At 37.2% G+C, this 21836-nt stretch overlaps 2 protein-coding genes across 2 annotated transcripts; both read left to right on the top strand.

The window, feature by feature from the left end:
• The first annotated feature begins 795 nt into the window (after positions 1-795).
• On the top strand, positions 796-14030 carry coro6 (coronin 6). The gene is made up of 10 exons (XM_042711066.1): positions 796-1023; positions 3400-3522; positions 4807-4936; positions 5088-5266; positions 5350-5469; positions 10119-10223; positions 10300-10445; positions 12717-12774; positions 12938-13165; positions 13887-14030. The coding sequence occupies exons 1-10, from the start codon at positions 826-828 to the stop codon at positions 14007-14009; spliced, it is 1410 nt and encodes a 469-aa protein (XP_042567000.1). The 5' UTR covers positions 796-825; the 3' UTR covers positions 14010-14030.
• A 1210-nt stretch (positions 14031-15240) lies between these two features.
• LOC109081905 (protein ABHD15) lies at positions 15241-21508 on the top strand. The gene is given in 4 exon segments (XM_042711068.1): positions 15241-17253; positions 17256-17429; positions 19691-19832; positions 20689-21508. Coding segments are annotated over 4 exon segments (1275 nt in total). The 5' UTR covers positions 15241-16922; the 3' UTR covers positions 21317-21508.
• Positions 21509-21836: the final 328 nt, after the last annotated feature.

Raw genomic sequence — 21836 nt, 5'->3', positions numbered from 1 at the left:
CACATATGATCTCAACCCTGTGGCTCATTTCTAATTGCTTAAGTTGACAGCGTTATCATTCAGTCCATGCTACAACTCTCCTGATCTCTCAAATGTTTTTAAGCTCTTGTCCAGCCATGGCTTGTGTTCTCTATTGTTCAATAGGAGATATTTAGGGTGCTTTTGTGTTGATTATGCAGATTGTGTGTCTGTTTGTTTATGACAATCATCTGTTGCTTTGACAAATAATTCTCTCTCAAATGACAACTGGGAAAAAAATAAGGATTTTAAGGAAATATAATTACTTTACAATGTACATTAATATGTTTATGACAGGTCACCATCATATTTCCTCATCATATTTTTTAAAATTATGATAATCGTTATTAATAATTATAACAATCCTCATAATATGTATAGCATTGAATGAATGAATGAATCGTAATATAAAGATGCGTATTTAAAACTTTAAACAGGCCAGTATTGTTATTAATTTTTTGTTAGTAATGTATAGCAGAAAATATTTCTTATCTATGTGATTTTAATGTAAAGCAATATTTTATATTTTAAGTTTCATTAACAAATAAGTTTTTTAACAAATGATCAATAATTACAATTGAATTATACATTATTAAGCCAGTTGCAATCAAATCTTCATTTAATATATACATTTAATATATATTTAACAGTTTGATAGTGATTACTAAGCAGCGTGTACTGTGTACTGTACACCAAATAATTAAATAATTTTTTAATTTTATTTGTTTTGTTTTATATTAGATCATTCAATGGTATTATTTAGGCTATTTTATAAACATTCAATATGTGTCTCTGTTTTTCACAGCCATGAGTCGCAGCATTGTGCGCCAGAGTAAGTTCCGACATGTATTTGGGCAAGCAGTGAAAACGGATCAAAGTTATGATGATATCCGGGTTTCCAAAGTCACATGGGACAGTTCCTTCTGTGCAGTTAACCCAAAGTTTCTGGCAGTTATAGTGGAGTCCAGTGGAGGCGGGGCTTTTCTGGTTCTGCATCTCTCAAAGGTGAGTGGCTTGAGGAGAAAACTACTGAAAAATGTACAACCATACAACCGTTGTCTATTCTTTCATCTTCATGGGGCTATATTTATGGGTATGTTTGTTCAAGAGCCTTAGCCGTGGCTCATGTTAAGGGTGCCCATCCCCCACAGGGCTTCCATTTCACCCTCATAGAGGCAAAGTTTTGAACCCCATGGAAACAGGGTACACAACTTGCATGTGTTGTCTGAATCTTCTTCTGTGACATACCGAAGCTGAGTTTAGAGATGATAAGTAAGCGTTTTTGAGTTGATGTAATCCCCATCATGCATTGCCATCTCTTCTTATCTGTTACTTAGCAGCTTGCATTTGCAGTATCGGCAAACCAATGGAAATTTTTTCACATATGGAACTATGAAAATAGTAAGCATGTTTTACAACATCAGATCTCTAAGAAAGTTCTTGAAGATCATATCACCAGTATGTCATCATATAGGTTCATATATTCTTTCTTTTCGTTATTTCACATAATATATAGGTTAGATTCAAATACAGTATAATGAGTAGTTATTTCTCATGCATTAATTTTTTTTTTTTTTTAATATATATTTTGGTAACAGGCTTGAATAGTTGAATTTGATGAACACAGCCTTCAATTTCTGTAAAATTTGAGGTAAAAAAATGAGCTGAACTAAAGAACAGGACCAAATAAAAGTACTTCCTTGGTAAATGTCAAATATGGGATAAAGTATTCAGATTACAAAATGTATACATATATTATTCAAAAGTTTCAGGTCAGTAAGATGATCAAATTGATAAAAAAAAATACAGTAAAGAAATGTATAATAATACAAAAAATATTTAAAATAAATGCATTTCACAGATAAGGTTGTTTAAAAAAGTCTTTAGACACTTAAAATGCCTAAATGTCATTAGATTACAGCTTTTTCAACAAATGGCACACTTTTCTTTTCTTTTTTTTTTTGTCCAGTTTAATTTTTTCTTTTTAGAAATTCCTCTCAATTGGGCCTAAGGTCATTTTAGCGATTGTTCCCACAGGTGTAGTTTATCATATTTACAGATGAACAGATATTTGACAACCAAAGACTCTCTAAATTTTCGACAAAGAGTTTTGAATGAATTATAAATAGTAAGCTACTTATTGTGTGTATCATTTTGCTTGAAAAGTGTGAGTGTGCTATCTTTCTTTATAATAAATGCCACTTGGTCTGATATTTTTGTTATTTGGTATTTTTAAATGTAGTTTAAGCATTCAAATAGCTACATTTGGGACTACTATATAAAGTTTTTCTATGAATTTGATGTAGGTTACACAGTCAAACAGGTCTTCCACATTAGAAACTATAGAAATACTGAGTTTGACATTAAAAAGTATCTTAAATTACTTCTTGTTGTTGCTAATGCATGTGTGACCTTTGTGGAATCAAAGTCAAGGGTAATATATTGATCCACAGCAGTGAATCACATTATTGAATCTTTTTTTTTTTTTTGTGAGTTTGTCTTGATTCTCTAAGGGTCCATCATCAGTTAAAGCCCTTTTAGTATAGCCTCTGCTGAGTAATGAGCATATATCAGCAGGCCTGGAAAGATACGCTATAAATACTCAGCTAGCCATGTACTCAGTCTCAGGCGGGCCAAAAGAAAAACTCCCTTTTCAACGCCTCATCACAGGGTTATAAATACCCACAAGGAGGATGAGGAAGAGAATGACTGGAGGAGGAGCAGCTGAACACAGAACCAACACGTGCTCACACCATTTCAACAGACACACACAAAAAATTAACATTAAAAGAAGTTACAGAAAATGTTGATTTCTATTAAGGGGGAAATTATTCGGTGACAGGGCCGCATGGCAAATGTGCATACAGCTAAAAAGACGACAAAAAATGATAGATCAATTACCGTTATATATATATTTTTTATTTAGCAACTTACAATTTTTTTTTTTTTTAAGAAAAAAATACTGTTCTTTTGGGCTTTCTATTATTCAAGGAATCCTGAAAAAAGTATAGTTGTTTAAAAAAAGTTAAGCAACTGTTTTCAATATTTATGATAATAAGAAATATTTCTTGATCGTCAGATTAGCACATTTGAATGATTTCTGAAGGATCGTGTGACACTGAAGACTGGAGTGGCTGCTGAAAATTCAACGATATCATTAGAGGAATAAATTACATTTTAAAATAGAATAGAATAAAATGTTTTACAATATTAGTTTTTATACTGTATTTACTGTATCAAATAAATGCAGCCTTGGTGAACATAAGAGACTAAGATTAAAAAGTCTTACTGACCCCAAATATATATTAAGACCATATACTGACTTTATATGTGTCTCAGTGCTTAACATTAACATTTTTTCCTTGTTTTATTATGCTATAGGTGGGTCGAGTGGACAAAAATTACCCTCTAGTGGTTGGACACTCAGGGCCTGTTCTGGACATTGACTGGTGTCCTCACAATGACAATATCCTGGCCAGCTGCTCTGAAGACACCACTGCTATGGTAATCATCATGACAGACATTCATAAACATCTCCACTGCCTGCCAGCCGCTAGCCTTGTAGTCATGGACATGTTTCAGTTGCATTTTTTGCTAACAAATGAAGCATGTCTCCATATATACCTACTCACACTGGAGGGAAAGATCACAGTGACAGACAATAGTTTTAATATGAAGGGTGATGACTGGAGTTAACGGTTTGGGCATGGGACAGGTCTGGTATTTATAAACACATATTAGAAGAGCACTCTTGGCCAGAAACCTGCTCACAAATGAGCCAGTGGTAATGACAAACAAGGAATGATGGGTCTGAGTTGTCTATAGGGATGAGTCATTGTGCGTGTCCTCATGCATGAGTAATTTTGTTTTCAGTGAACTCTTGAAGTTTTTGGGTAATTTAGTTTTAATTCTGTGTATAAATGTCATTGTATTAGATAAAAATAAATAAAATCAAAGTTACATACATTCATACATTTTAAATCTGAGTATAAATGCTGAAAGTATTATGTAATCTATTGAAAATGGATGTGGGATGCATTTCCCCAGAGTTTAGCTAGACAATATGCAGATTATAATATATGGATGGATGCTATTACTGCTATTTCATTACATTACATTACATTACAAATGTGAATGGCATGCTCTGCATGCACTGCTGTTACAGGAGGTTAATTGCAGCTGTCATCTGTGCTGGCATTGCTGCTGTGCTCACTGGATACCAAAGGAATGATACTACTTATCTTCAAGCCAATATATAGGTATACCCCGACAGTTTAATTTGTACACTGTAAAAAAAAAAAAAAAAAAAAATTGGGTTTGAAGTTGTAAATGAAACAAAGATTATTGGAAAATTGTTTCTACACCAAAGGTTTTCTTGGCTAATTGATTATTCTTGTTTAATTACCGTATTATGTTACTTCAGAAAAATGTAAACAAAAAAAGAATTTGCAATATATACAACTAGCATCAATACAAAAGTTTATAAGCAACATTGTGGTCAATCAGCCATCCTCAGGCTTGATGAAGTTTGAGTCGTGTGTGGGATTTTTCTACAATCTAACATGTTTAAAGCAGATGAACATGTCTGTATGTCTTTACAATATTTATTTTATGTTTATAAATTTTTTTTAGTAATTATGTTAAAAAATACAAATATATTTTTGTAATCCAGGTTGCAGGATGATCTAAAAAATATTAAAATGATTATAATAAAATATTGAATTCTTGGAAGTTTGTTGAGGCACTCCAGGTGAGAACCGTTTCGATAATAGAATTGTGTTTACTTAGGTATGGCAGATCCCTGACCACACTCCCTCTCGTCCCATCAGTGAGCCCATTGTGGTGCTGGAGGGTCACTCTAAACGTGTGGGCATCATTAAATGGCATCCTACTGCCCGCAACATACTCCTCACTGCAGGTAATGATCAGTACAATTGACACCAACTTCTTACATTAAATGTGTTGTATAACAATAAGAATACTTAATTGCATTGGAAATAAATTAAAAGCAGTGGAAAGTCCTTGTCCCACCATGCAGATGGTTTCCATTCAGTGTGCTTTTGTCTCAGGCGGTGATAATCTGATCATCATCTGGAATGTGGGCACTGGAGAACCCTTGATGACAATGGATGACCATCCTGATCTCATCTATAACGTCAGCTGGAACTACAACGGTAGCCTGTTTTGTACCACTTGCAAGGACCGTCGCCTTCGTGTGTGCGATCCCCGGAAAAACGAGGTGGTGGCGGTAGGTATTAAAGTAGAGAAAAGAAGAAAAACCTCAAGGCTGTTGGTAAACTTGGACATTATGGACATTGTTTTCTTCTGTAGGAAAGACTGTGCCCACATGAGGGTATCCGGCCAATGAGAGCCATTTTTACCAAAGAGGGCAACATTTTCACAACAGGTTTCACCAGGATGAGTCAGAGAGAGCTTGGCCTGTGGGATCCGGTAATGGAGCAAAATGAAAAGGATAGTTCATTTACTTACCTTCATGCTATTCCATACCTAGTTTGCTTTGGCTAATCTTCGACACAAATTAAAATATATTTAGTAAAACCTGAGAAATTTCTGTCTCTACACTGAAGGTCCAGGTACCCGAAACTTTGAAGATCCATTATAAAATAATAAAACATTACATATCATTATAAAATTAATATGTATGAATTGAGCAGTTTAATCCAAGACTTAAGAAGAGATATGATATCTTTATAAGATTTTATTCACATATAAATAATATATTATATTATATATTATATATATATATATATATATTATATTATATATCACATATATATAATGTTGAGACGTGCTGCGTTTGGTCTCGTACTCTATCGCATACGTTGTCAGTGTCGTGCGCTTGCTTAGACCTTTGTTGTGATAAACAGTAAAGTGTGTTCAAGCGCTAGCAAAAGACAGTGTACAGAAATACCCTTTGAGAGAAGCAGTTAAATCAGCGGAAGTTAAAAGCAGATCATAAGTGTATTTATTTCTTGTCTCATTAGTGTTTAGCGCAGGTTGTCGTTGCTAGGAAACACTTGTTTGTTTACCGTTTTGAGACGTGCTGCGTTTGTTCTCGTACTTTATCGCATACGTTGTCATTTTCGTGCGCTTGCTTAGACCTTTGTTGTGATAAACAGTAAAGTGTGTTCAGCTGAATTCAATTTCCGTTTTGTCTGACGGGTATACAAAAAAGGTTAGTAAACCGCGGCAGCGGTCGCGGCAGCCCTGCTGTTAAGCCCTCCTCGTGTGAAGACCGAAGAGTGTAAAGACCATCGACTCTACCGTGTGACTCCACCGGGTAGGGAGACCGGCAAGGGATATAAGTATTGTTTTGATTACTCCTTTTTCCTTCTACTTGTTTCACTTCTGTTTCAGTTTGTATAACTAATTCTTACTATGTGTTTCCAGATCCCTACTATCACTACTACTCGCAAACCACGCATCACACAATGTAGGCAACGCAATCCTAACAACCTGCACACTCTGCCTATGTCTGCTAATACACTATCTTTTTCTATTGGTCTCTGGAATTGCCAGTCTGTTATAAACAAAGCCGATTTCATTACTTCTATTATAAGTCATTCAAAGTTAAATCTCATGGCCCTGACAGAGACCTGGATCAAACCAGAGGACACTGCTACACCTGCAGCCCTCTCTAATAATTTCTCATTTTCCCACTCCCCCCGTTTGACTGGAAGAGGTGGAGGTACTGGTCTGCTCATCTCTAATGATTGGAAATTTAATCCTTTACCATCTTTGGGTATCAACAGTTCCTTTGAATCTCATTCTGTTAGTTACCTACCCTCTTAAAATACATTTTGTAGTTGTCTATCGACCCCCAGGACCACTAGGTAACTTTTTGGATGAATTAGATGTGCTGCTCTCAACCTTTTCTGAGGATGGTACTCCCCTAGTTATGCTTGGAGATTTCAACATCCACCTAGATAAACCTCTATCTGCTGACTTCCACACTCTGCTTGCCTCTTTTGATCTCAACCGAGTGTCAACTACTGCTACTCACAAATCAGGCAACCAACTGGACCTTATTTACACACGACACTGCTCCACTGATCATGTACTGGTTACTCCACTGCACACCTCGGATCACTTCCTCCTCACTCTTAACCTCAAGATGGTTCCTGACACATCATTTACCCCTCCACATGTCATCTTTCGACGTAACCTACGCTCACTCTCACCCTCCCGGCTATCTGCAATGGTTTCATCTTCGCTTCCTTCCCCTAAACTGTTAGCATCTTTTGATGCTAACAGTGCTACTGATACTTTCTGCTCCACTCTTACATCTTGTTTAGACACTGTTTGCCCCTTGTCTTCAAGGCCAGCCCGTACCACCCCTTCAGCCCTTTTGTTATCTGATGTTCTACACGAACACCGTTCTAAGCTTAGAGCTGCTGAAAGGTTGTGGCGCAAATCCAAAAATACTACTGACCTTAATGTGTATCAGTCACTCCTCTCTTCCTTTTCTGCTAATGTCTCCACTGCTAAAAAGACATACTACCATAACAAACTTAACAATTCGTCTAACTCTTGCATGCTTTTTAAAACATTTTCCTCACTCCTTTGTCCTCCTCCTCCCCCTCCTGCTTCATCTCTAATAGCTGACGACTTTGCCACTTTTTTCATTAATAAAATTAAAAACATCAGTGCACTATTTTCCACACCACAATCCATCAAGCACATCTCACAAACAAACATACACTCATTCACATCCTTCTCTTCACTCTCTGAGGCAGTAGTCTCCAAACTCATCCTTTCTAATCATCCTACTACTTGTCCACTTGATCCTATTCCATCTCATCTCCTTCAAGCCATTTCTCCTGCAGTTGTACCTGCATTCACTCACATCATTAACACATCCCTTCATACAGGTGTTTTCCCCTCATCATTTAGACAGGCTTGTATAACTCCACTCCTTAAAAAACCCACCCTCAACCCATCTCTTTTAGAGAACTACAGACCAGTTTCCCTTCTTCCTTTCACTGCAAAAACACTTGAACGAGCTGTATTCAACCAAGTCTCTACCTTTCTCACACAGAACAACCTCCTTGACAGCAACCAATCTGGCTTCAGAAGTGGACATTCAACTGAGACTGCCTTGCTCTCAGTTGTTGAAGCCCTAAGACTGGCAAGAGCGGAATCCAAATCTTCAATACTTCTCTTGCTTGATCTATCTGCTGCTTTTGACACTGTTAACCACCAGATCCTCCTGTCAACCCTACTGACAAAGGGCATCTCAGGAACCGCACTCCAGTGGTTTGAGTCTTACCTATCAGATAGGTCCTTCAAAGTATCTTGGAGAGGTGAGGTGTCCAAGTCGCAACATCTAACTACTGGGGTGCCTCAGGGCTCAGTTCTTGGACCACTTCTCTTCTCTGTCTACATAGCATCATTAGGTTCTGTCATTCAGAAACATGGCTTTTCATACCATTGCTATGCTGATGACACTCAACTCTACCTCTCATTCCATCCTGATGATCCATGGGTAGCTGATCGCATCTCAGCTTGTCTAACAGACATTTCTTGCTGGATGAAGGACCATCACCTTCAACTCAACCTTGCCAAGACAGAACTGCTTGTGGTTCCAGCAAACCCATCGTTTCATCACAATTTCACCATCAAGTTAGGCACATCAACCATAACTCCTTCAAAAACAGCCAGAAACCTTGGAGTTATGATTGATGATCAGCTAACTTTCTCAGACCACAATGCTAAAACTGTCCGTTCCTGCAGATTTGCTTTATTCAACATTAAGAAGATCAGGCCCTTTCTTTCCGAACATGCTGCACAACTCCTTGTTCAAGCTCTTGTTCTGTCCGGGCTAGACTATTGCAACGCTCTCTTGGCAGGTCTTCCAGCCAGTTCTATCAAGCCTTTACAATTAATCCAGAACGCGGCAGCAAGATTAATTTTTAATGAGCCGAAAAGAATACATGTCATACCTCTGTTTATCAATTTGCACTAGCTACCAATAGCTGCTCGCATAAAATTCAAGGCATTGATGTTTGCATACAAAACCACCACTGGCTCTGCACCCCTTTACCTAAATTCATTACTTCAGACTTATGTGCCCTCTAGAAGCTTGCGTTCTGCAAGTGAACATCGCTTGATTGTGCCATCCCAAAGAAGCACAAAGTCACTTTTACGGACTTTTAAATTAAATGTTCCCTCCTGGTGGAATGACCTGCCCAACTCAATCCGAGCAGCTGAGTCCTTAGCCATCTTTAAGAATCGGCTTAAAACACATATCTTCCATCTTTATTTGACCCTCTAACTTTTTCACTCACTATTCTAATTCTATTTAAAAAAAAAAAAAAAAAAAAAAAAAAATCTAACTACATTTTTAATCTTTTTGTATTCTATCTATTTTCTTTTAATTTATTATACAATTATAAAAAATACCTCTAACACTAGCTTGCTCTATTCTTTTTCTATTCTATCTGTTTTCTTTTTATTTATTATATTATTTAAAAGCCCTTGCTACGTATACTGTGTTTAGGCTAACTGAGACTTGTTATAGCACTTATATATCATTGCTCTTTTGTTGTTTTTGATTGCTTCCATTGTCCTCATTTTTAAGTCGCTTTGGATAAAAGCGTCTGCTAAATGACTAAATGTAAATATAAACAGCACATAAAATAAGGTAAACATGGAAGCTTGTGTGTGTCTCAAATGATAGATCAAACCTCACTGGTTCTCCTGTGTAACACATACATGTTTGAGCTTGTTGTTTTCCATATGTGATCATATCTCTTTAAAACATTTACTTTTATAATGCCTTTGCGGCCTTTTTGGATATTCTAAGTTTTGATTACCTGGACTTTCAGTGGACAGAAAATAATCTCTCAGGTTACATTGAAATACCTTAATTTGTGTCTCAATTAACCAGTTTTATGTGTTTGGAATATTTATGAGGGTGATTAAATGGTGACAAAATGTTCATTTATCTGTTTTAGGTTTATTTAATATTTGTTTTTTTTGTTTTTTTTTTTTTTTTTTTTTATATTTTTTTATGTTTTTTTTTTCTTTGGTTTTTTTCTTTTTAATATCTGACAGTGTTCATTTCTGTCATCGTTTAGACTAATTTTGAAGAGCCCATAGCACTATTGGAGTTGGACACAAGTAATGGAGTTTTATTGCCTTTTTATGATCCAGACACTAACATTGTGTATCTCAGCGGCAAGGTATGACTCCATGTTTCATCTCCATTTGCTATCGTACTCAGGCTGGTGCTGTTAATTTGTTTCCATGTCTCCACAGGGTGACAGCAGTATTCGATATTTTGAGATCACAGAGGAGCCTCCCTATGTGCATTACATCAGCACATTCAGTAGCAAGGAGCCACAGAGAGGAATGGGCTTCATGCCCAAGAGAGGAGTGGATGTCAGCAAGTGTGAGATTGCCAGGTCAGATTTGCATGGTTATACTGGTTAATTTGGATATGTGTTAGTTACTTTTAAAATGTGGTGTAAAGAAATACCATGGGGTCAGTGAGATTTATTTGTACTTTTATTTAGCAGGGACACATTAAATTGATGAAAAGTGACAGATAATTGTAATGTTACAAAAGATTTGTGTTTCAAATAAATACTGTTCTGTGGAGCTTTCTATTCATCAAAGAATCCTGAAGAAAAAAAAAAGTTTCCACAAAAATATTAAGCAGCACAAATATTTTCAGTATGGATAATGAGAAATTTTTTTAAGCATCAAATCAGCATATTAGAATGATTTCCAAATGATCATGTGACACTGACGACTGGAGTAATGAAAAATCCGCTTTGCCATTAAAGGAATAAATTACATTTTAAACTATATATACATTTTATACTACATTTAAACAGAAAACAGTTATTTTTAATTGTAATACTATTTCACAGTTTTTTTTTATCAAATACAGGTCCTTCTCAAAAAATTAGCATATTGTGAAAAAGTTCATTATTTTCCATAATGTAATGATAAAAATTAAACTTTCATATATTTTAGATTCATTGCACACCAACTGAAATATTTCATTTCTTTTATTGTTTTAATACTGATGATTTTGGCATACAGCTCATGAAATCTCAAAAAATTAGCATATCATGAAAAGGTTCTCTAAACGAGCTATTAACCTAATCATCTGAATCAACTAATTAACTCTAAACACCTGCAAAAGATTCCTGAGGCTTTTAAAAACTCCCAGCCTGGTTCATTACTCAAAACCGCAATCATGGGTAAGACTGCCGACCTGACTGCTGTCCAGAAGGCCATCATTGACACCCTCAAGCGAGAGGGTAAGACACAGAAATAAATTTCTGAACGAATAGGCTGTTCCCAGAGTGCTGTATCAAGGCACCTCAGTGGGAAGTCTGTGGGAAGGAAAAAGTGTGGCAAAAAACGCTGCACGAGAAGAGGTGACCGGACCCTGAGGAAGATTGTGGAGAAGGACCGATTCCAGACCTTGGGGGACATGCGGAAGCAGTGGACTGAGTCTGGAGTAGAGTAAACATCCAGAGCCACCGTGCACAGGCGTGTGCAGGAAATGGGCTACAGAGAAGCAGCACTGGACTGTTGCTCAGTGGTCCAAAGTACTTTTTTCGGATGAAAGCAAATTTTGCATGTCATTCGGAAATCAAGATGCCAGAGTCTGGAGGAAGACTGGGGAGAAGGAAATGCAAAAATGCCTGAAGTCCAGTGTCAAGTACCCACAGTCAGTGATGGTTTGGGGTGCCATGTCAGCTGCTGGTGTTGGTCCACTGTGTTTTATCAAGGGCAGGGTCAATGCAGCTAGCTATCAGGAGATTTTGGAGCACTTCATGCTTCCATCTGCTGAAAAGCTTTATGGAGATGAAGATTTCGTTTTTCAGCACGACCTGGCACCTGCTCACAGTGCCAAAACCACTGGTAAATGGTATTACTGTGCTCAATTGGCCTGCCAACTCTCCTGACTTGAACCCCATAGAGAATCTGTGGGATATTGTGAAGAGAAAGTTGAGAGACGCAAGACCCAACACTCTGGATGAGCTTAAGGCCGCTATCGAAGCATCCTGGGCCTCCATAACACCTCAGCAGTGCCACAGGCTGATTGCCTCCATGCCACGCCGCATTGAAGCAGTCATTTCTGCAAAAGGATTCCCGACCAAGTATTGAGTGCATAACTGAACATAATTATTTGAAGGTTGACTTTTTTGTATTTAAAAACACTTTTCTTTTATTGGTCGGATGAAATATGCTAATTTTTTGAGATAGGAATTTTGGGTTTTCATGAGCTGTATGCCAAAATCATCAGTATTAAAACAATAAAAGACCTGAAATATTTCAGTTGGTGTGCAATGAATCTAAAAGATATGAAAGTTTAATTTTTATCATTACATTTTGGAAAATAATTAACTTTTTCACAATATGCTAATTTTTTGAGAAGGACCTGTATATGTAGCCTTGAAAAAATGAAATATCTTAACTTCCTCATACTTTTAATCAATGTACTTTTTTCGAGGGAAAGTATAGAAGTTGGTGTCATTGTCGTCTTTTCAAACATTTTCTTGTTTTTGAAAGGACTTTTCTCTACAAGAAATCAAAATGGATCCTTTTACTTTCTCAGTACTCATTTTGTGTCTTATTGTGCACAATTCACCAGTATATGTTATTCTAAACATTCACATTGAGCATTGCTGAAACTTTTATTATTCCTCATATAGATTATATAAACTCCATGAAAGAAAGTGTGAGCCTATTATGATGACAGTACCCAGAAAGGTAAGCACATACTCTTTGTTGAGGGTTATTTCAATCTTGAACCACTATGAACACAAATCCAACAAAACTGAAGTATTGGAAACCAAAAGTTGATTATATGATGATGAAGAATGTAAAATCTGTTCATCCAGTTACATATTTCTTTCTTTTGCTATGATGCCAGTCTGACCTGTTCCAGGATGATCTGTACCCAGACACAGCAGGACCAGAGCCAGCTCTGGAACCTGAAGAATGGATGGATGGACGAGACGCAGACCCCATATTAGTGTCCATGAGGGATGGCTATGTTCCTCCAAAGAGTAGAGAGCTAAAGGTGGCCAAGAAGAATGTTCTAGACACCAGACCTGCAACACGTAGAAGCATGTCTGTCATAGATGGAAGTAGTTTGCCCGTAAGTAGAATATGTTGCTTATCCTCTTTCATAGCTTTTGCTCCTGCATCACCTCCTTTTCTGACATTTCTCAAGAAGCAAATAGGGCTGGGAATTTTATTCAGATTCGGGTTCATTTAAAAACAATATATATATATTTTTTTATGAAAATACATTGGAACATTATAACAATATACCCTAACAATGTTTTCTGTGGTTTTTAATCTATAATGCTACGGCAGATGAATGTTTAAGCTGAAACTTTATGTCTTTTAATACATTGTCCATGGAACAAAAAACATACAGTGTATCAGTTCAAATCATAAGAAAACAACTTAAATGAACTGGTTCTTTTTAATGAAACAGTCAAAATAACTCTATCACACTATCACAAAATAACTCACTGAATCAGTTGGTGACACCTTGTGACTCTTGTACTAAATATTGTTTGAAATTTGGTACTTTGAAGAATTGAATTGTGGAAACCACAGTGTAAGTGTATAAATGGAAGTGTAATCTGAATCTGAAACCATTTTTTTTATTTTGATTTGTGTTAATTGGAGGTAGAAATTTATTTTCGTTTCCAAATTAAGCCTGTCCTTGACTTTCTCTTTTGCTTTTTTCCCTCTTTTTTTTGCTCCTATTCATCCTCCTTCTACTGTCAATATGCTTCTCTCTTCTATTTCCTCTTTCCAACTGCCATCTTCTCCTTTGCTTTCTCTCAATCTCTTTCTAAATCTAGCCTCAGTTGTTGGAGAAGCTTGTTGAGGAGATTCAAAATCTGAAGGCCACAGTTCTCTCTCAGGAGAAACGAATCTGTGACTTAGAGAATAAGCTCTCTAAGTACACTAATGGTACAGTCTGAATAAAGCTAACTCATCCAGTGCACACTCCCCAATTCACTGCTAACCCCTTACAACTTAAGTATGAGCACAAATAGGCCAAGCCACCTCAACTCACACCAGCTTTTATCAACACCGTAACTCCGGTGACTTCTTGACTTCACAGGCTTTTTCTAAATGCAAATAAATCACCTATACAGTAGTTACATTTTGTTTAGTTAGGAGATTTAATTTGGCAAAGGCACTTATAATGCTCGTGCTGATGCTTTGTAGAAAAATTGTTAATATTGTGTAGTAGTACACAATATTAGCTTTATTCCTTAAATGCTTAAGGAATCATATCAGGAAGAATTTATGTCAGCTATGCAAAAGGTAGGCAAAACCACCTTCATTTTAGGATTTACAAATCCTTTAATGTACTTACTGCTTTTTAACGTTAAATGCTGACAAATAATGACAGAAGAAATGTAACTGTGGCTTTCTGTAGTGGTTAAAAGTCACAGTGTCTTTGGTAGTGGTGTGAACATACTTCATTGTAAAGACCAGGACTTGGGATCAGATGGTAGCATATGTAGCTCTTATTTGGTCAGGTCTGGACATGCAACATCTATGGCATGACTTTGATATGTCAGGACAGTAGTGAGCTTAGTAATGCTGCCAATACACTACACAATTTTCAAGCCATCGGATTGCTGTTCTTGCCACACTACACTAACTTTTTTGGGTATCACAAAGTTGCTGTGGTTTGCACATAACGTGTCGGTGACTGTGGGTCACACGTCACAATTTCACTAGTAAGAATCCCCGACAACTCAGTTTCGTTTACAAAACGCATTCACGAGAAGAGATACAGGCCAGGTAATGAAGGATCATGTATGAACAAAATTCCGGCATGGGACTGCAAATTCTTCAAATAAAAATAGTAAACCACAAGAAGCTTGTGATCTACAAAAAAAGAAAAATATGGAGGAGAGACTGGTTGAGAAAATGACTTCTCTTGCACTATATTTTGTTCTCTCATTGGCTGCAAGTCGTCGCCAATGTCATTTCTAGTCAAAACACAATTTACTCTGCAAGTCGCAGAGTGAAATGTGTTGTAGCCTGCTAATTACTTCTCAGGCATCAGTGTTTTCGTCACTATATGACCTCACACTATATGATAGTCACCCACATGAACGAGCACCAATTTCCCTCAGAATGAAGGCTGATCTCCATAAAAATCAGGCCCAAAATGTAGTGTAGTGTATACCCGGCTTGAGAGTTCTGCACATCACTTCATGCCATTTTATCATAAAGGAACAGTTCACCCAAAAAGTATATACTCTTCATATACTCACCCTCATATTGTTCCAAACTATTAAGTTTATTTTTCAGTAGATAAGAAAGTTGTTGCTAAATGTCCGAGCTGCTCTTTTCCATACAATGAATGAGTGATTACACCCAAAAAGTATAATGAGTGATTAAAAAATAACATAAAATTGGTTTGTGGTTGTTTGTCTATATTCCAAATGTTCTGAAGACTTAACATAACTGTGGGGAACAAGCACAAACTGCATCGTGCCATCAGCGACATGAAAGATTATTCGTTCTCGCACAACTGTTTTCACATATTTAAACATCTTTAAATCAGAACATGCACATACAGTATCACATTTGAGCTCTACAGCTGAAGGAATTAAAAATAACTGCTTTTGGTCTGTTCTTCATTCAAAACTATATATAGACCATATAGCTTCAGAAGACTTTGCATATGGTGTATGCGTGTGATGGTGTGTGTATTAGTATTATACTGTTTTTGTTGTTGTTTTCACATTTGTAAAACTTGGAAGCTTGACGGCATCAATATACACTTTCATTGCATAAAAAAAAACTGTCTGAACATTCTAGATAAACGAGAACAGAATTTTCATCTTTGGGTGGACTTCCTTAAGGCAGATGCAGGTGGATCCTGGAAATCTTTAAAGATATCAAATGTTAATCTAATGATTTAACAAAAGCAAAAGGATGTTTGCATAGACAACATCACTATTTGTCTCTCTTTGTAAGAGTGCTTGCATTATTGAATCTTAAATTGCTACTAATCTCTCATTTTACACACCTCTGCATTTCCAGCTTTGACCAACCAATTAAAACTCATGTGGCTTCTGTTTAACATTTCAAAATGTAAATATTATATAAAAAAACAAAACATAAAAAAGCCAAAGACATTGTTTTGTGTTTATGTAGAGGATAATTTGTGAGTATTATGGTTTAAATAAAACTTTTTGTATTAAAAATGTTGCCAGTGTTGCATACAGTCACTTGCTCATAAAAATGCATGTACACACACGACACATTCACCATGGTTAATTACTCTCTCTGCGAATTGCTAATTTATTACTAGGCACATAGCAAACTGTGTCTCTGTTCAGTTTTTAGTTACAGGACCATACAGCTAGCACAGTTTAATTATATAAACAACTCCGGAATAAAGGGTACTGGTTTGGCTGCAATAGCCTCAAGGTCTCTTCCCTGTTCAGATGGTGAGCTATTAATGGTCACTTTTCAATGCATTCTACCTCTGTAGCACTTGAAGTGGAGTCTGAAGGTAGTAAGGGAAAGAATTACTTGAATCTCAAGACATCCAAGTGGCAAAACCTCAATTATTTCCATTAGAGTGGTATTGGACTGCTATTCCTATAGCTAACAACAGACTGTTGATTAAAGTATTGTTAATGATTCCTGAAGAATGACTGCTATGGGTAGGGGAGGAGGTGAACGTCCATTTAAGCTGATGCACTAGTGATAGTAGAACAGATAATTTGGTTTTAAAAAACAACAAAAACAACTTAGTTTTTCCGTTTGCTCTTTTGAGAAAACCATTGTCCACCAACCTCATTGTTAAGGTAGGTTCCTTGTGGCCTTGGTTAGACCTATAGGTTACAGATTTGAGAGCAATGTGGGACTTATTCCTCTGCTTGTTACCTTCTCTGCTGCTGGGTCAGGCTGACACTCATTTTCTGATAATAACCAAACTAATGTGGCCCACAAAGGAAGGTGCTGAACTGTCCTTTACACGGGATTACCTTCTCCTAAAGGATGGGGGTACTGTGGCCCTGGATTGGGCTGTGAGTCTGACAGACCAACAATCTCATGCCAAAAGGGATCATCATCCTGAAGGAAGATTTCTGGGCCATCACTCTAGTAATCCTGCTATTGTTGTTATAATTCCCAATGCCATAGGCAGAGTAACACCACACTTGCTTATGTTGTGCTACCAGTAACTATGTTTATATTGATTTTTTTGTTTTGTTTTGGTGTGTGACCATTGACTACTCCACACTACCAGGAGTTTGAATATGCTTCTGACCTTTTAGCATACTTGCGGAGTCATCATCCAACCTCAATTTTGCTTGCAGTGACTAGGTCTGGATCAGGGTTATTGCTGTCCTATCTGGGGGAATGTGGCTCTTCATTTTTTTTTTTTTTACCCCAATTTTTATTATACAGACAAAATGAAAAACAAACAATCATAAGAGAGAAAACTGTGTCTGCACTTTTTTCCTTTTTACACAATTCTTTCCCACATATAACTAAATGAGGAAAGAGACAAGGAGAATAATAAAAATAAATAAATAGACATAGCCACCCCCCACCCTAAGAACCCCCAGGAGGATTAGAAAATATAAGACATTGTATTTGTATACAATTATACTTATAAGATGCATATAATAAAAAAGAGGGAGAAAAAAAGAAAAGGAAAAACAAGTATAATCAACTATACCAATAGTATATATGGATGGTAAAGTATTAATTGGAAATAGTATAAAGAAGCATACAAACATACACACATGCATCCAAAACAATACACACATATACCGGTTCAAAAATCAGTTCAATGTTTGCACACCCATGATTTATATAATTAGTCGGAATCTAGAGAGGACATGGAGTCGTAAAGATTTAGAATCGGGTTCCAAGTTTTATAAAATTTATCAGTTGAGCCCCGAGTAGCATATTTCAATTTTTCAAGTGAAAGGAATGACATCAGATCCTTTAACCAAGAGGTAGTTGGGGGAGGGGTTGGACACTTCCAATGCAACAAGATGCACCTTCTAGCTATAAGAGAAGCAAAGGCAATAACCTCTGCTTTCTGCCTTGTGATAGAAGACAGGAGAGACACACCGAAGATGGCAACTATAGGACATGGAGATAAAGAAACATGCAGAGCCCTAGACATGAAGTCAAAAAAAGAAGCCCAAAATGAGGCCAATTTTGGGCAGCTAAAGAACGTATGAGTGTGATCAGCGGGAGAGAAGGAGCATCTGGTACAGGAGTCTTCTGTTTGTGGGAACAATTTATGAAGTCTAGCTTTAGTCAAATGAATTCGATGCAAAACTTTTAGCTGAATGAGACTTAGCCGAGCACATACAGTGGTAGAGTTAACTCTAGCAAGGGCCTCAGACCATAGCTCTTGCGATAACTTGATTTGCAACTCATTCTCCCAGGTTATCTTCAAGCAGTTAAGAGAAGATGTACTAGATGAAAGTAACATGGCATGGATAGAGGATATACGACTACCACCTGTAGAAGCTGACAATAATTTCTCAAGCAGAGATTTTTCTGGTAATAGAGGGAAACTGGGGAAATTGGTTTTAGCAAAATTACGGAGTTGAAAATACCTGAACAACCTGTAGAGTGTAAGTTAAATTTGGAAATAAGATTGGTAAATGTAGCAAAAGAATTATCAATAAAAAGATCTGAAAACAACAAACAATGCCCTTATCTCGCCATCTTTTAAAGGTGTGATCAATACCTGGTGGCAAAAACAAGTGATTATTGCAAATAGGACTTGAGACGGATAGTGACTCCAAACGAAAATGTTGTCGAAATTGTTTCCAAATTTTTAATGTCGATAACACAATGGGATTTTTAGTATAACTAGAGGGACGCAGAGACAAAGGAGCAAAGACTAGTGCTGGGAGGGAAGAAGAAAGTCAAGAAGTAGCTTCTAGAGTGCACCAGTTGACCTCCGGTGCATTACACCATAAGAAAATCTTAGAAATATTAGCGGACCAGTAATAAAAAATAAAATTTGGCAGGGCCAGACCTCCGTCACATTTGTTTCGTTGAAGGATAGATCTGTTAACCTTAGGAATCTTACCTGCCCAAATGAATGAAGAAAGGATTTTATCTAAGCATTTGAAAAAAGATTTAGGTAGAAAAAGAGGGAGAGACTGAAAGAGAAATAAAAGTCGTGGCAAAACATTCATTTTAATGGTCTCCACTCTTCCTACAAGAGAAAGGGGCAGGCTGTCCCATCGTTTTAAATCAAGCTTAATTTGATCAACCAAATTTGTGAAGTTATTCTTAAACAGAGAACTGAAAGGGTATGAAATGTTTACGCCTAAATATCGAAACCCTGCAGGGGAGAAATGAAAGGGTAGGGCGCTTTTAGAAATTTTCTTAGCCATATCATTTATAGGGAAACATTCGCTTTTTGTAAAGTTTAATTTGGAACCTGAAAAAGAGCTGAAGGTGTCAAGCAAGTGCATAATCTCATTCACACAGCCAACTGGATCTTGAACATACAACAACAAGTCATCAGCATACAGAGAAACCCGATGTTCCGTGCCACCCCTATGAATCCCACATATAGACGGAGATGTTTTTAAGGTGATAGAAAGAGGCTCGATGGCTAAAGCAAAGAGCAGAGGAGACAGAGGGCAACCCTGTGGCTCTTCATCTTACCCGACAGCCGTTGCTTGCATCTCTCCTGTGTTTCATGGACAACTGTGGTTTGAGTATGAGCTACCTTGGCTCTATCACTGGATAGCCCTCATGTACCGCAAGTTTCAAATAAACAGGTAGAAAATTTCTCACAAATGTTGACTGATCTATGCTAAATTGTTATGTATTGCAGAATCTACTGCTGTATAAGTACAGGTTAAAGCAGGGTATCCAAACTCAGTCCTGGAGGGCCAGTGTCCTGCAGAGTTTAGCTCTAACTTGCCTCACAGACCTGCCTGGAAGTTTCTAGTATGCCTAGTAAGACCTTGATTAGCTAGTTCAGGTGTGTATATTTAGGGTTGGAGCTAAACTCTGCAGGACAGTGGCCCTCCAGGAGCAGGATTGGACACCCCTGGGTTAAAGAAAAGTTCACCCAAAAATGACAAATGGAAGAAACCACTATAAAATTCGCTCATGCATCTTGTGTCCTGTGCTAAACTTGCATCTGCACTTCGAGAGCTATCCTATGCCATTATGCTGAATGTCAAACCCTTTTAGACAATTCATAATGTAAATCCTTAATTCCAATCTTGCAATCACTTGGCACACAAGTAACATGGACTTTTATGCTGTCCAGTGCCCACTACAAAATTTTAGCCCTGATTTTTCAACCACAGACAGTTAACGAAACTTTTGGAAATCTTAAGCAAGTCTGTATTCGTTTATGTGAGTAACAATCACTATGTGTAATTTTTTAAAGACAGGACCTGCAATTGAGTTGGATAATGTATAGTCATCATTATAGCATTCCACAAAAGAACATCTGTGGTTTGGAATGACATGACAAATTTTAATTTTTGGGTTATCTGAATCTTGACAAGAACTGCATCCCAAGTTAGGGCATTGCAAGATGCCACAGTGCAAAACTACCACATGAAAAGGGCAACTAGGATTACAAGCTCTTTGAATTTATACATTTGACCCTTTCCACAGGTACGCCACTGCTTTGGGCTCTGTGATGGATATAGCAAAAATTCTATACTGCAACTCCTTGAGAGATATGGAAGAGCTCATATTCTGTGCTCCTAAGCAGTCGGATCACAGATTATCAATGAAGCCTGACTGGCCAAGCTACTGGGAGAGGAATGAACCTTTACGAGATGCAGATGAAGTTGCAGTGCCAGTGCTCTGTTTGTATAGCCAAGATGACCCTCTTCTTCCACCTCTCTCCACTGTACCTGAGGGACTTTTTCATAATAGCCCTTACTTCTTGCTGGCTGTGACGGAACAGGGAGGACACTGCGGCTTTATGCATGTGGATGGTCATGGAGGTACTACTTCCTGGAGTCATTCTGTGGTGCTGGAATACTTTAGGGTAGTTGCCGGTTTCTTCAGGGTAGAGGAGAAGAAAGGCTTCAAAGATGTTATTGCACAATGTGGCAGCCAGAGTCTGAGGCATACTGTAGCAACAGTGGCGTGCTGTCTAGAAGAACAAACTTGGTCTGGAAAGAAAGGGCCCATCTTAGGTTCATGAAGACTGCCAATCTCAACTCCCTCTGATACATTCACACTTGAAGAGGAGCAGGAGGATTTTACTTGGAATAGATCCTATACACACTGAGTGAGAGAAGCATAAGATCATAGTAGATTGTTAGTGCTAAACTTCCTACAAAAAGGCACAGTACATGTTTACATGGATAGTTCACCCAAAAATGCAAATTATGTCAATTACTCACCCTCATGACATTCCAAACTGACACGGAAGAGATGAAACTGTTGAATAAAGTTATTTTTGTTTTCTTTGTGCACAAAAAGTATTCTCGTAGCTTCATAAAATTAAAGTTGAACCACTGATGTCACATGGATTGTTTTAATGATGTCCTTACTATGTTTCTGGGCCTTGAATGTGGTAGTTCCCTTGCTGTCTATGCCAGGTCAGAAAGCTCTCTGATTTCATCAAAAATACCTTAATTTCTGTTCTGAAGATGAAAAACGGTCTTACAGGTTTGGAACGTCATGTGGGTTAGTAATTAATGACACAATTTTTACTTTTGTTTTAATTTTGCGTTTAAGTATTATTTTGTGAAATTTGTTGTGAAAACCACAGTTGTGCGGAAATGAGTTAGGAGGGCACCATGGAA

Source organism: Cyprinus carpio, chromosome A21 (assembly GCF_018340385.1).
Source record: "Cyprinus carpio isolate SPL01 chromosome A21, ASM1834038v1, whole genome shotgun sequence".
In the NCBI taxonomy this organism is placed as follows: Eukaryota; Metazoa; Chordata; class Actinopteri; order Cypriniformes; family Cyprinidae; genus Cyprinus; species Cyprinus carpio.
This window is presented reverse-complemented; position numbering and strand designations above follow the sequence as displayed.

What these genes read in the sequence shown, in the direction of transcription:
- coro6 (XM_042711066.1), top strand. Translation starts at nt 826, where the DNA reads ATGAGTCGCAGCATTGTGCGCCAGAGTAAGTTCCGACATGTATTTGGG. An exon ending in TTGTGTATCTCAGCGGCAAG is followed by an intron (nt 10,224 to 10,299) that starts GTATGACTCCAT and finishes ATGTCTCCACAG; the next exon opens with GGTGACAGCAGTATTCGATA. An exon ending in TAGATGGAAGTAGTTTGCCC is followed by an intron (nt 13,166 to 13,886) that starts GTAAGTAGAATA and finishes TTCTAAATCTAG; the next exon opens with CCTCAGTTGTTGGAGAAGCT.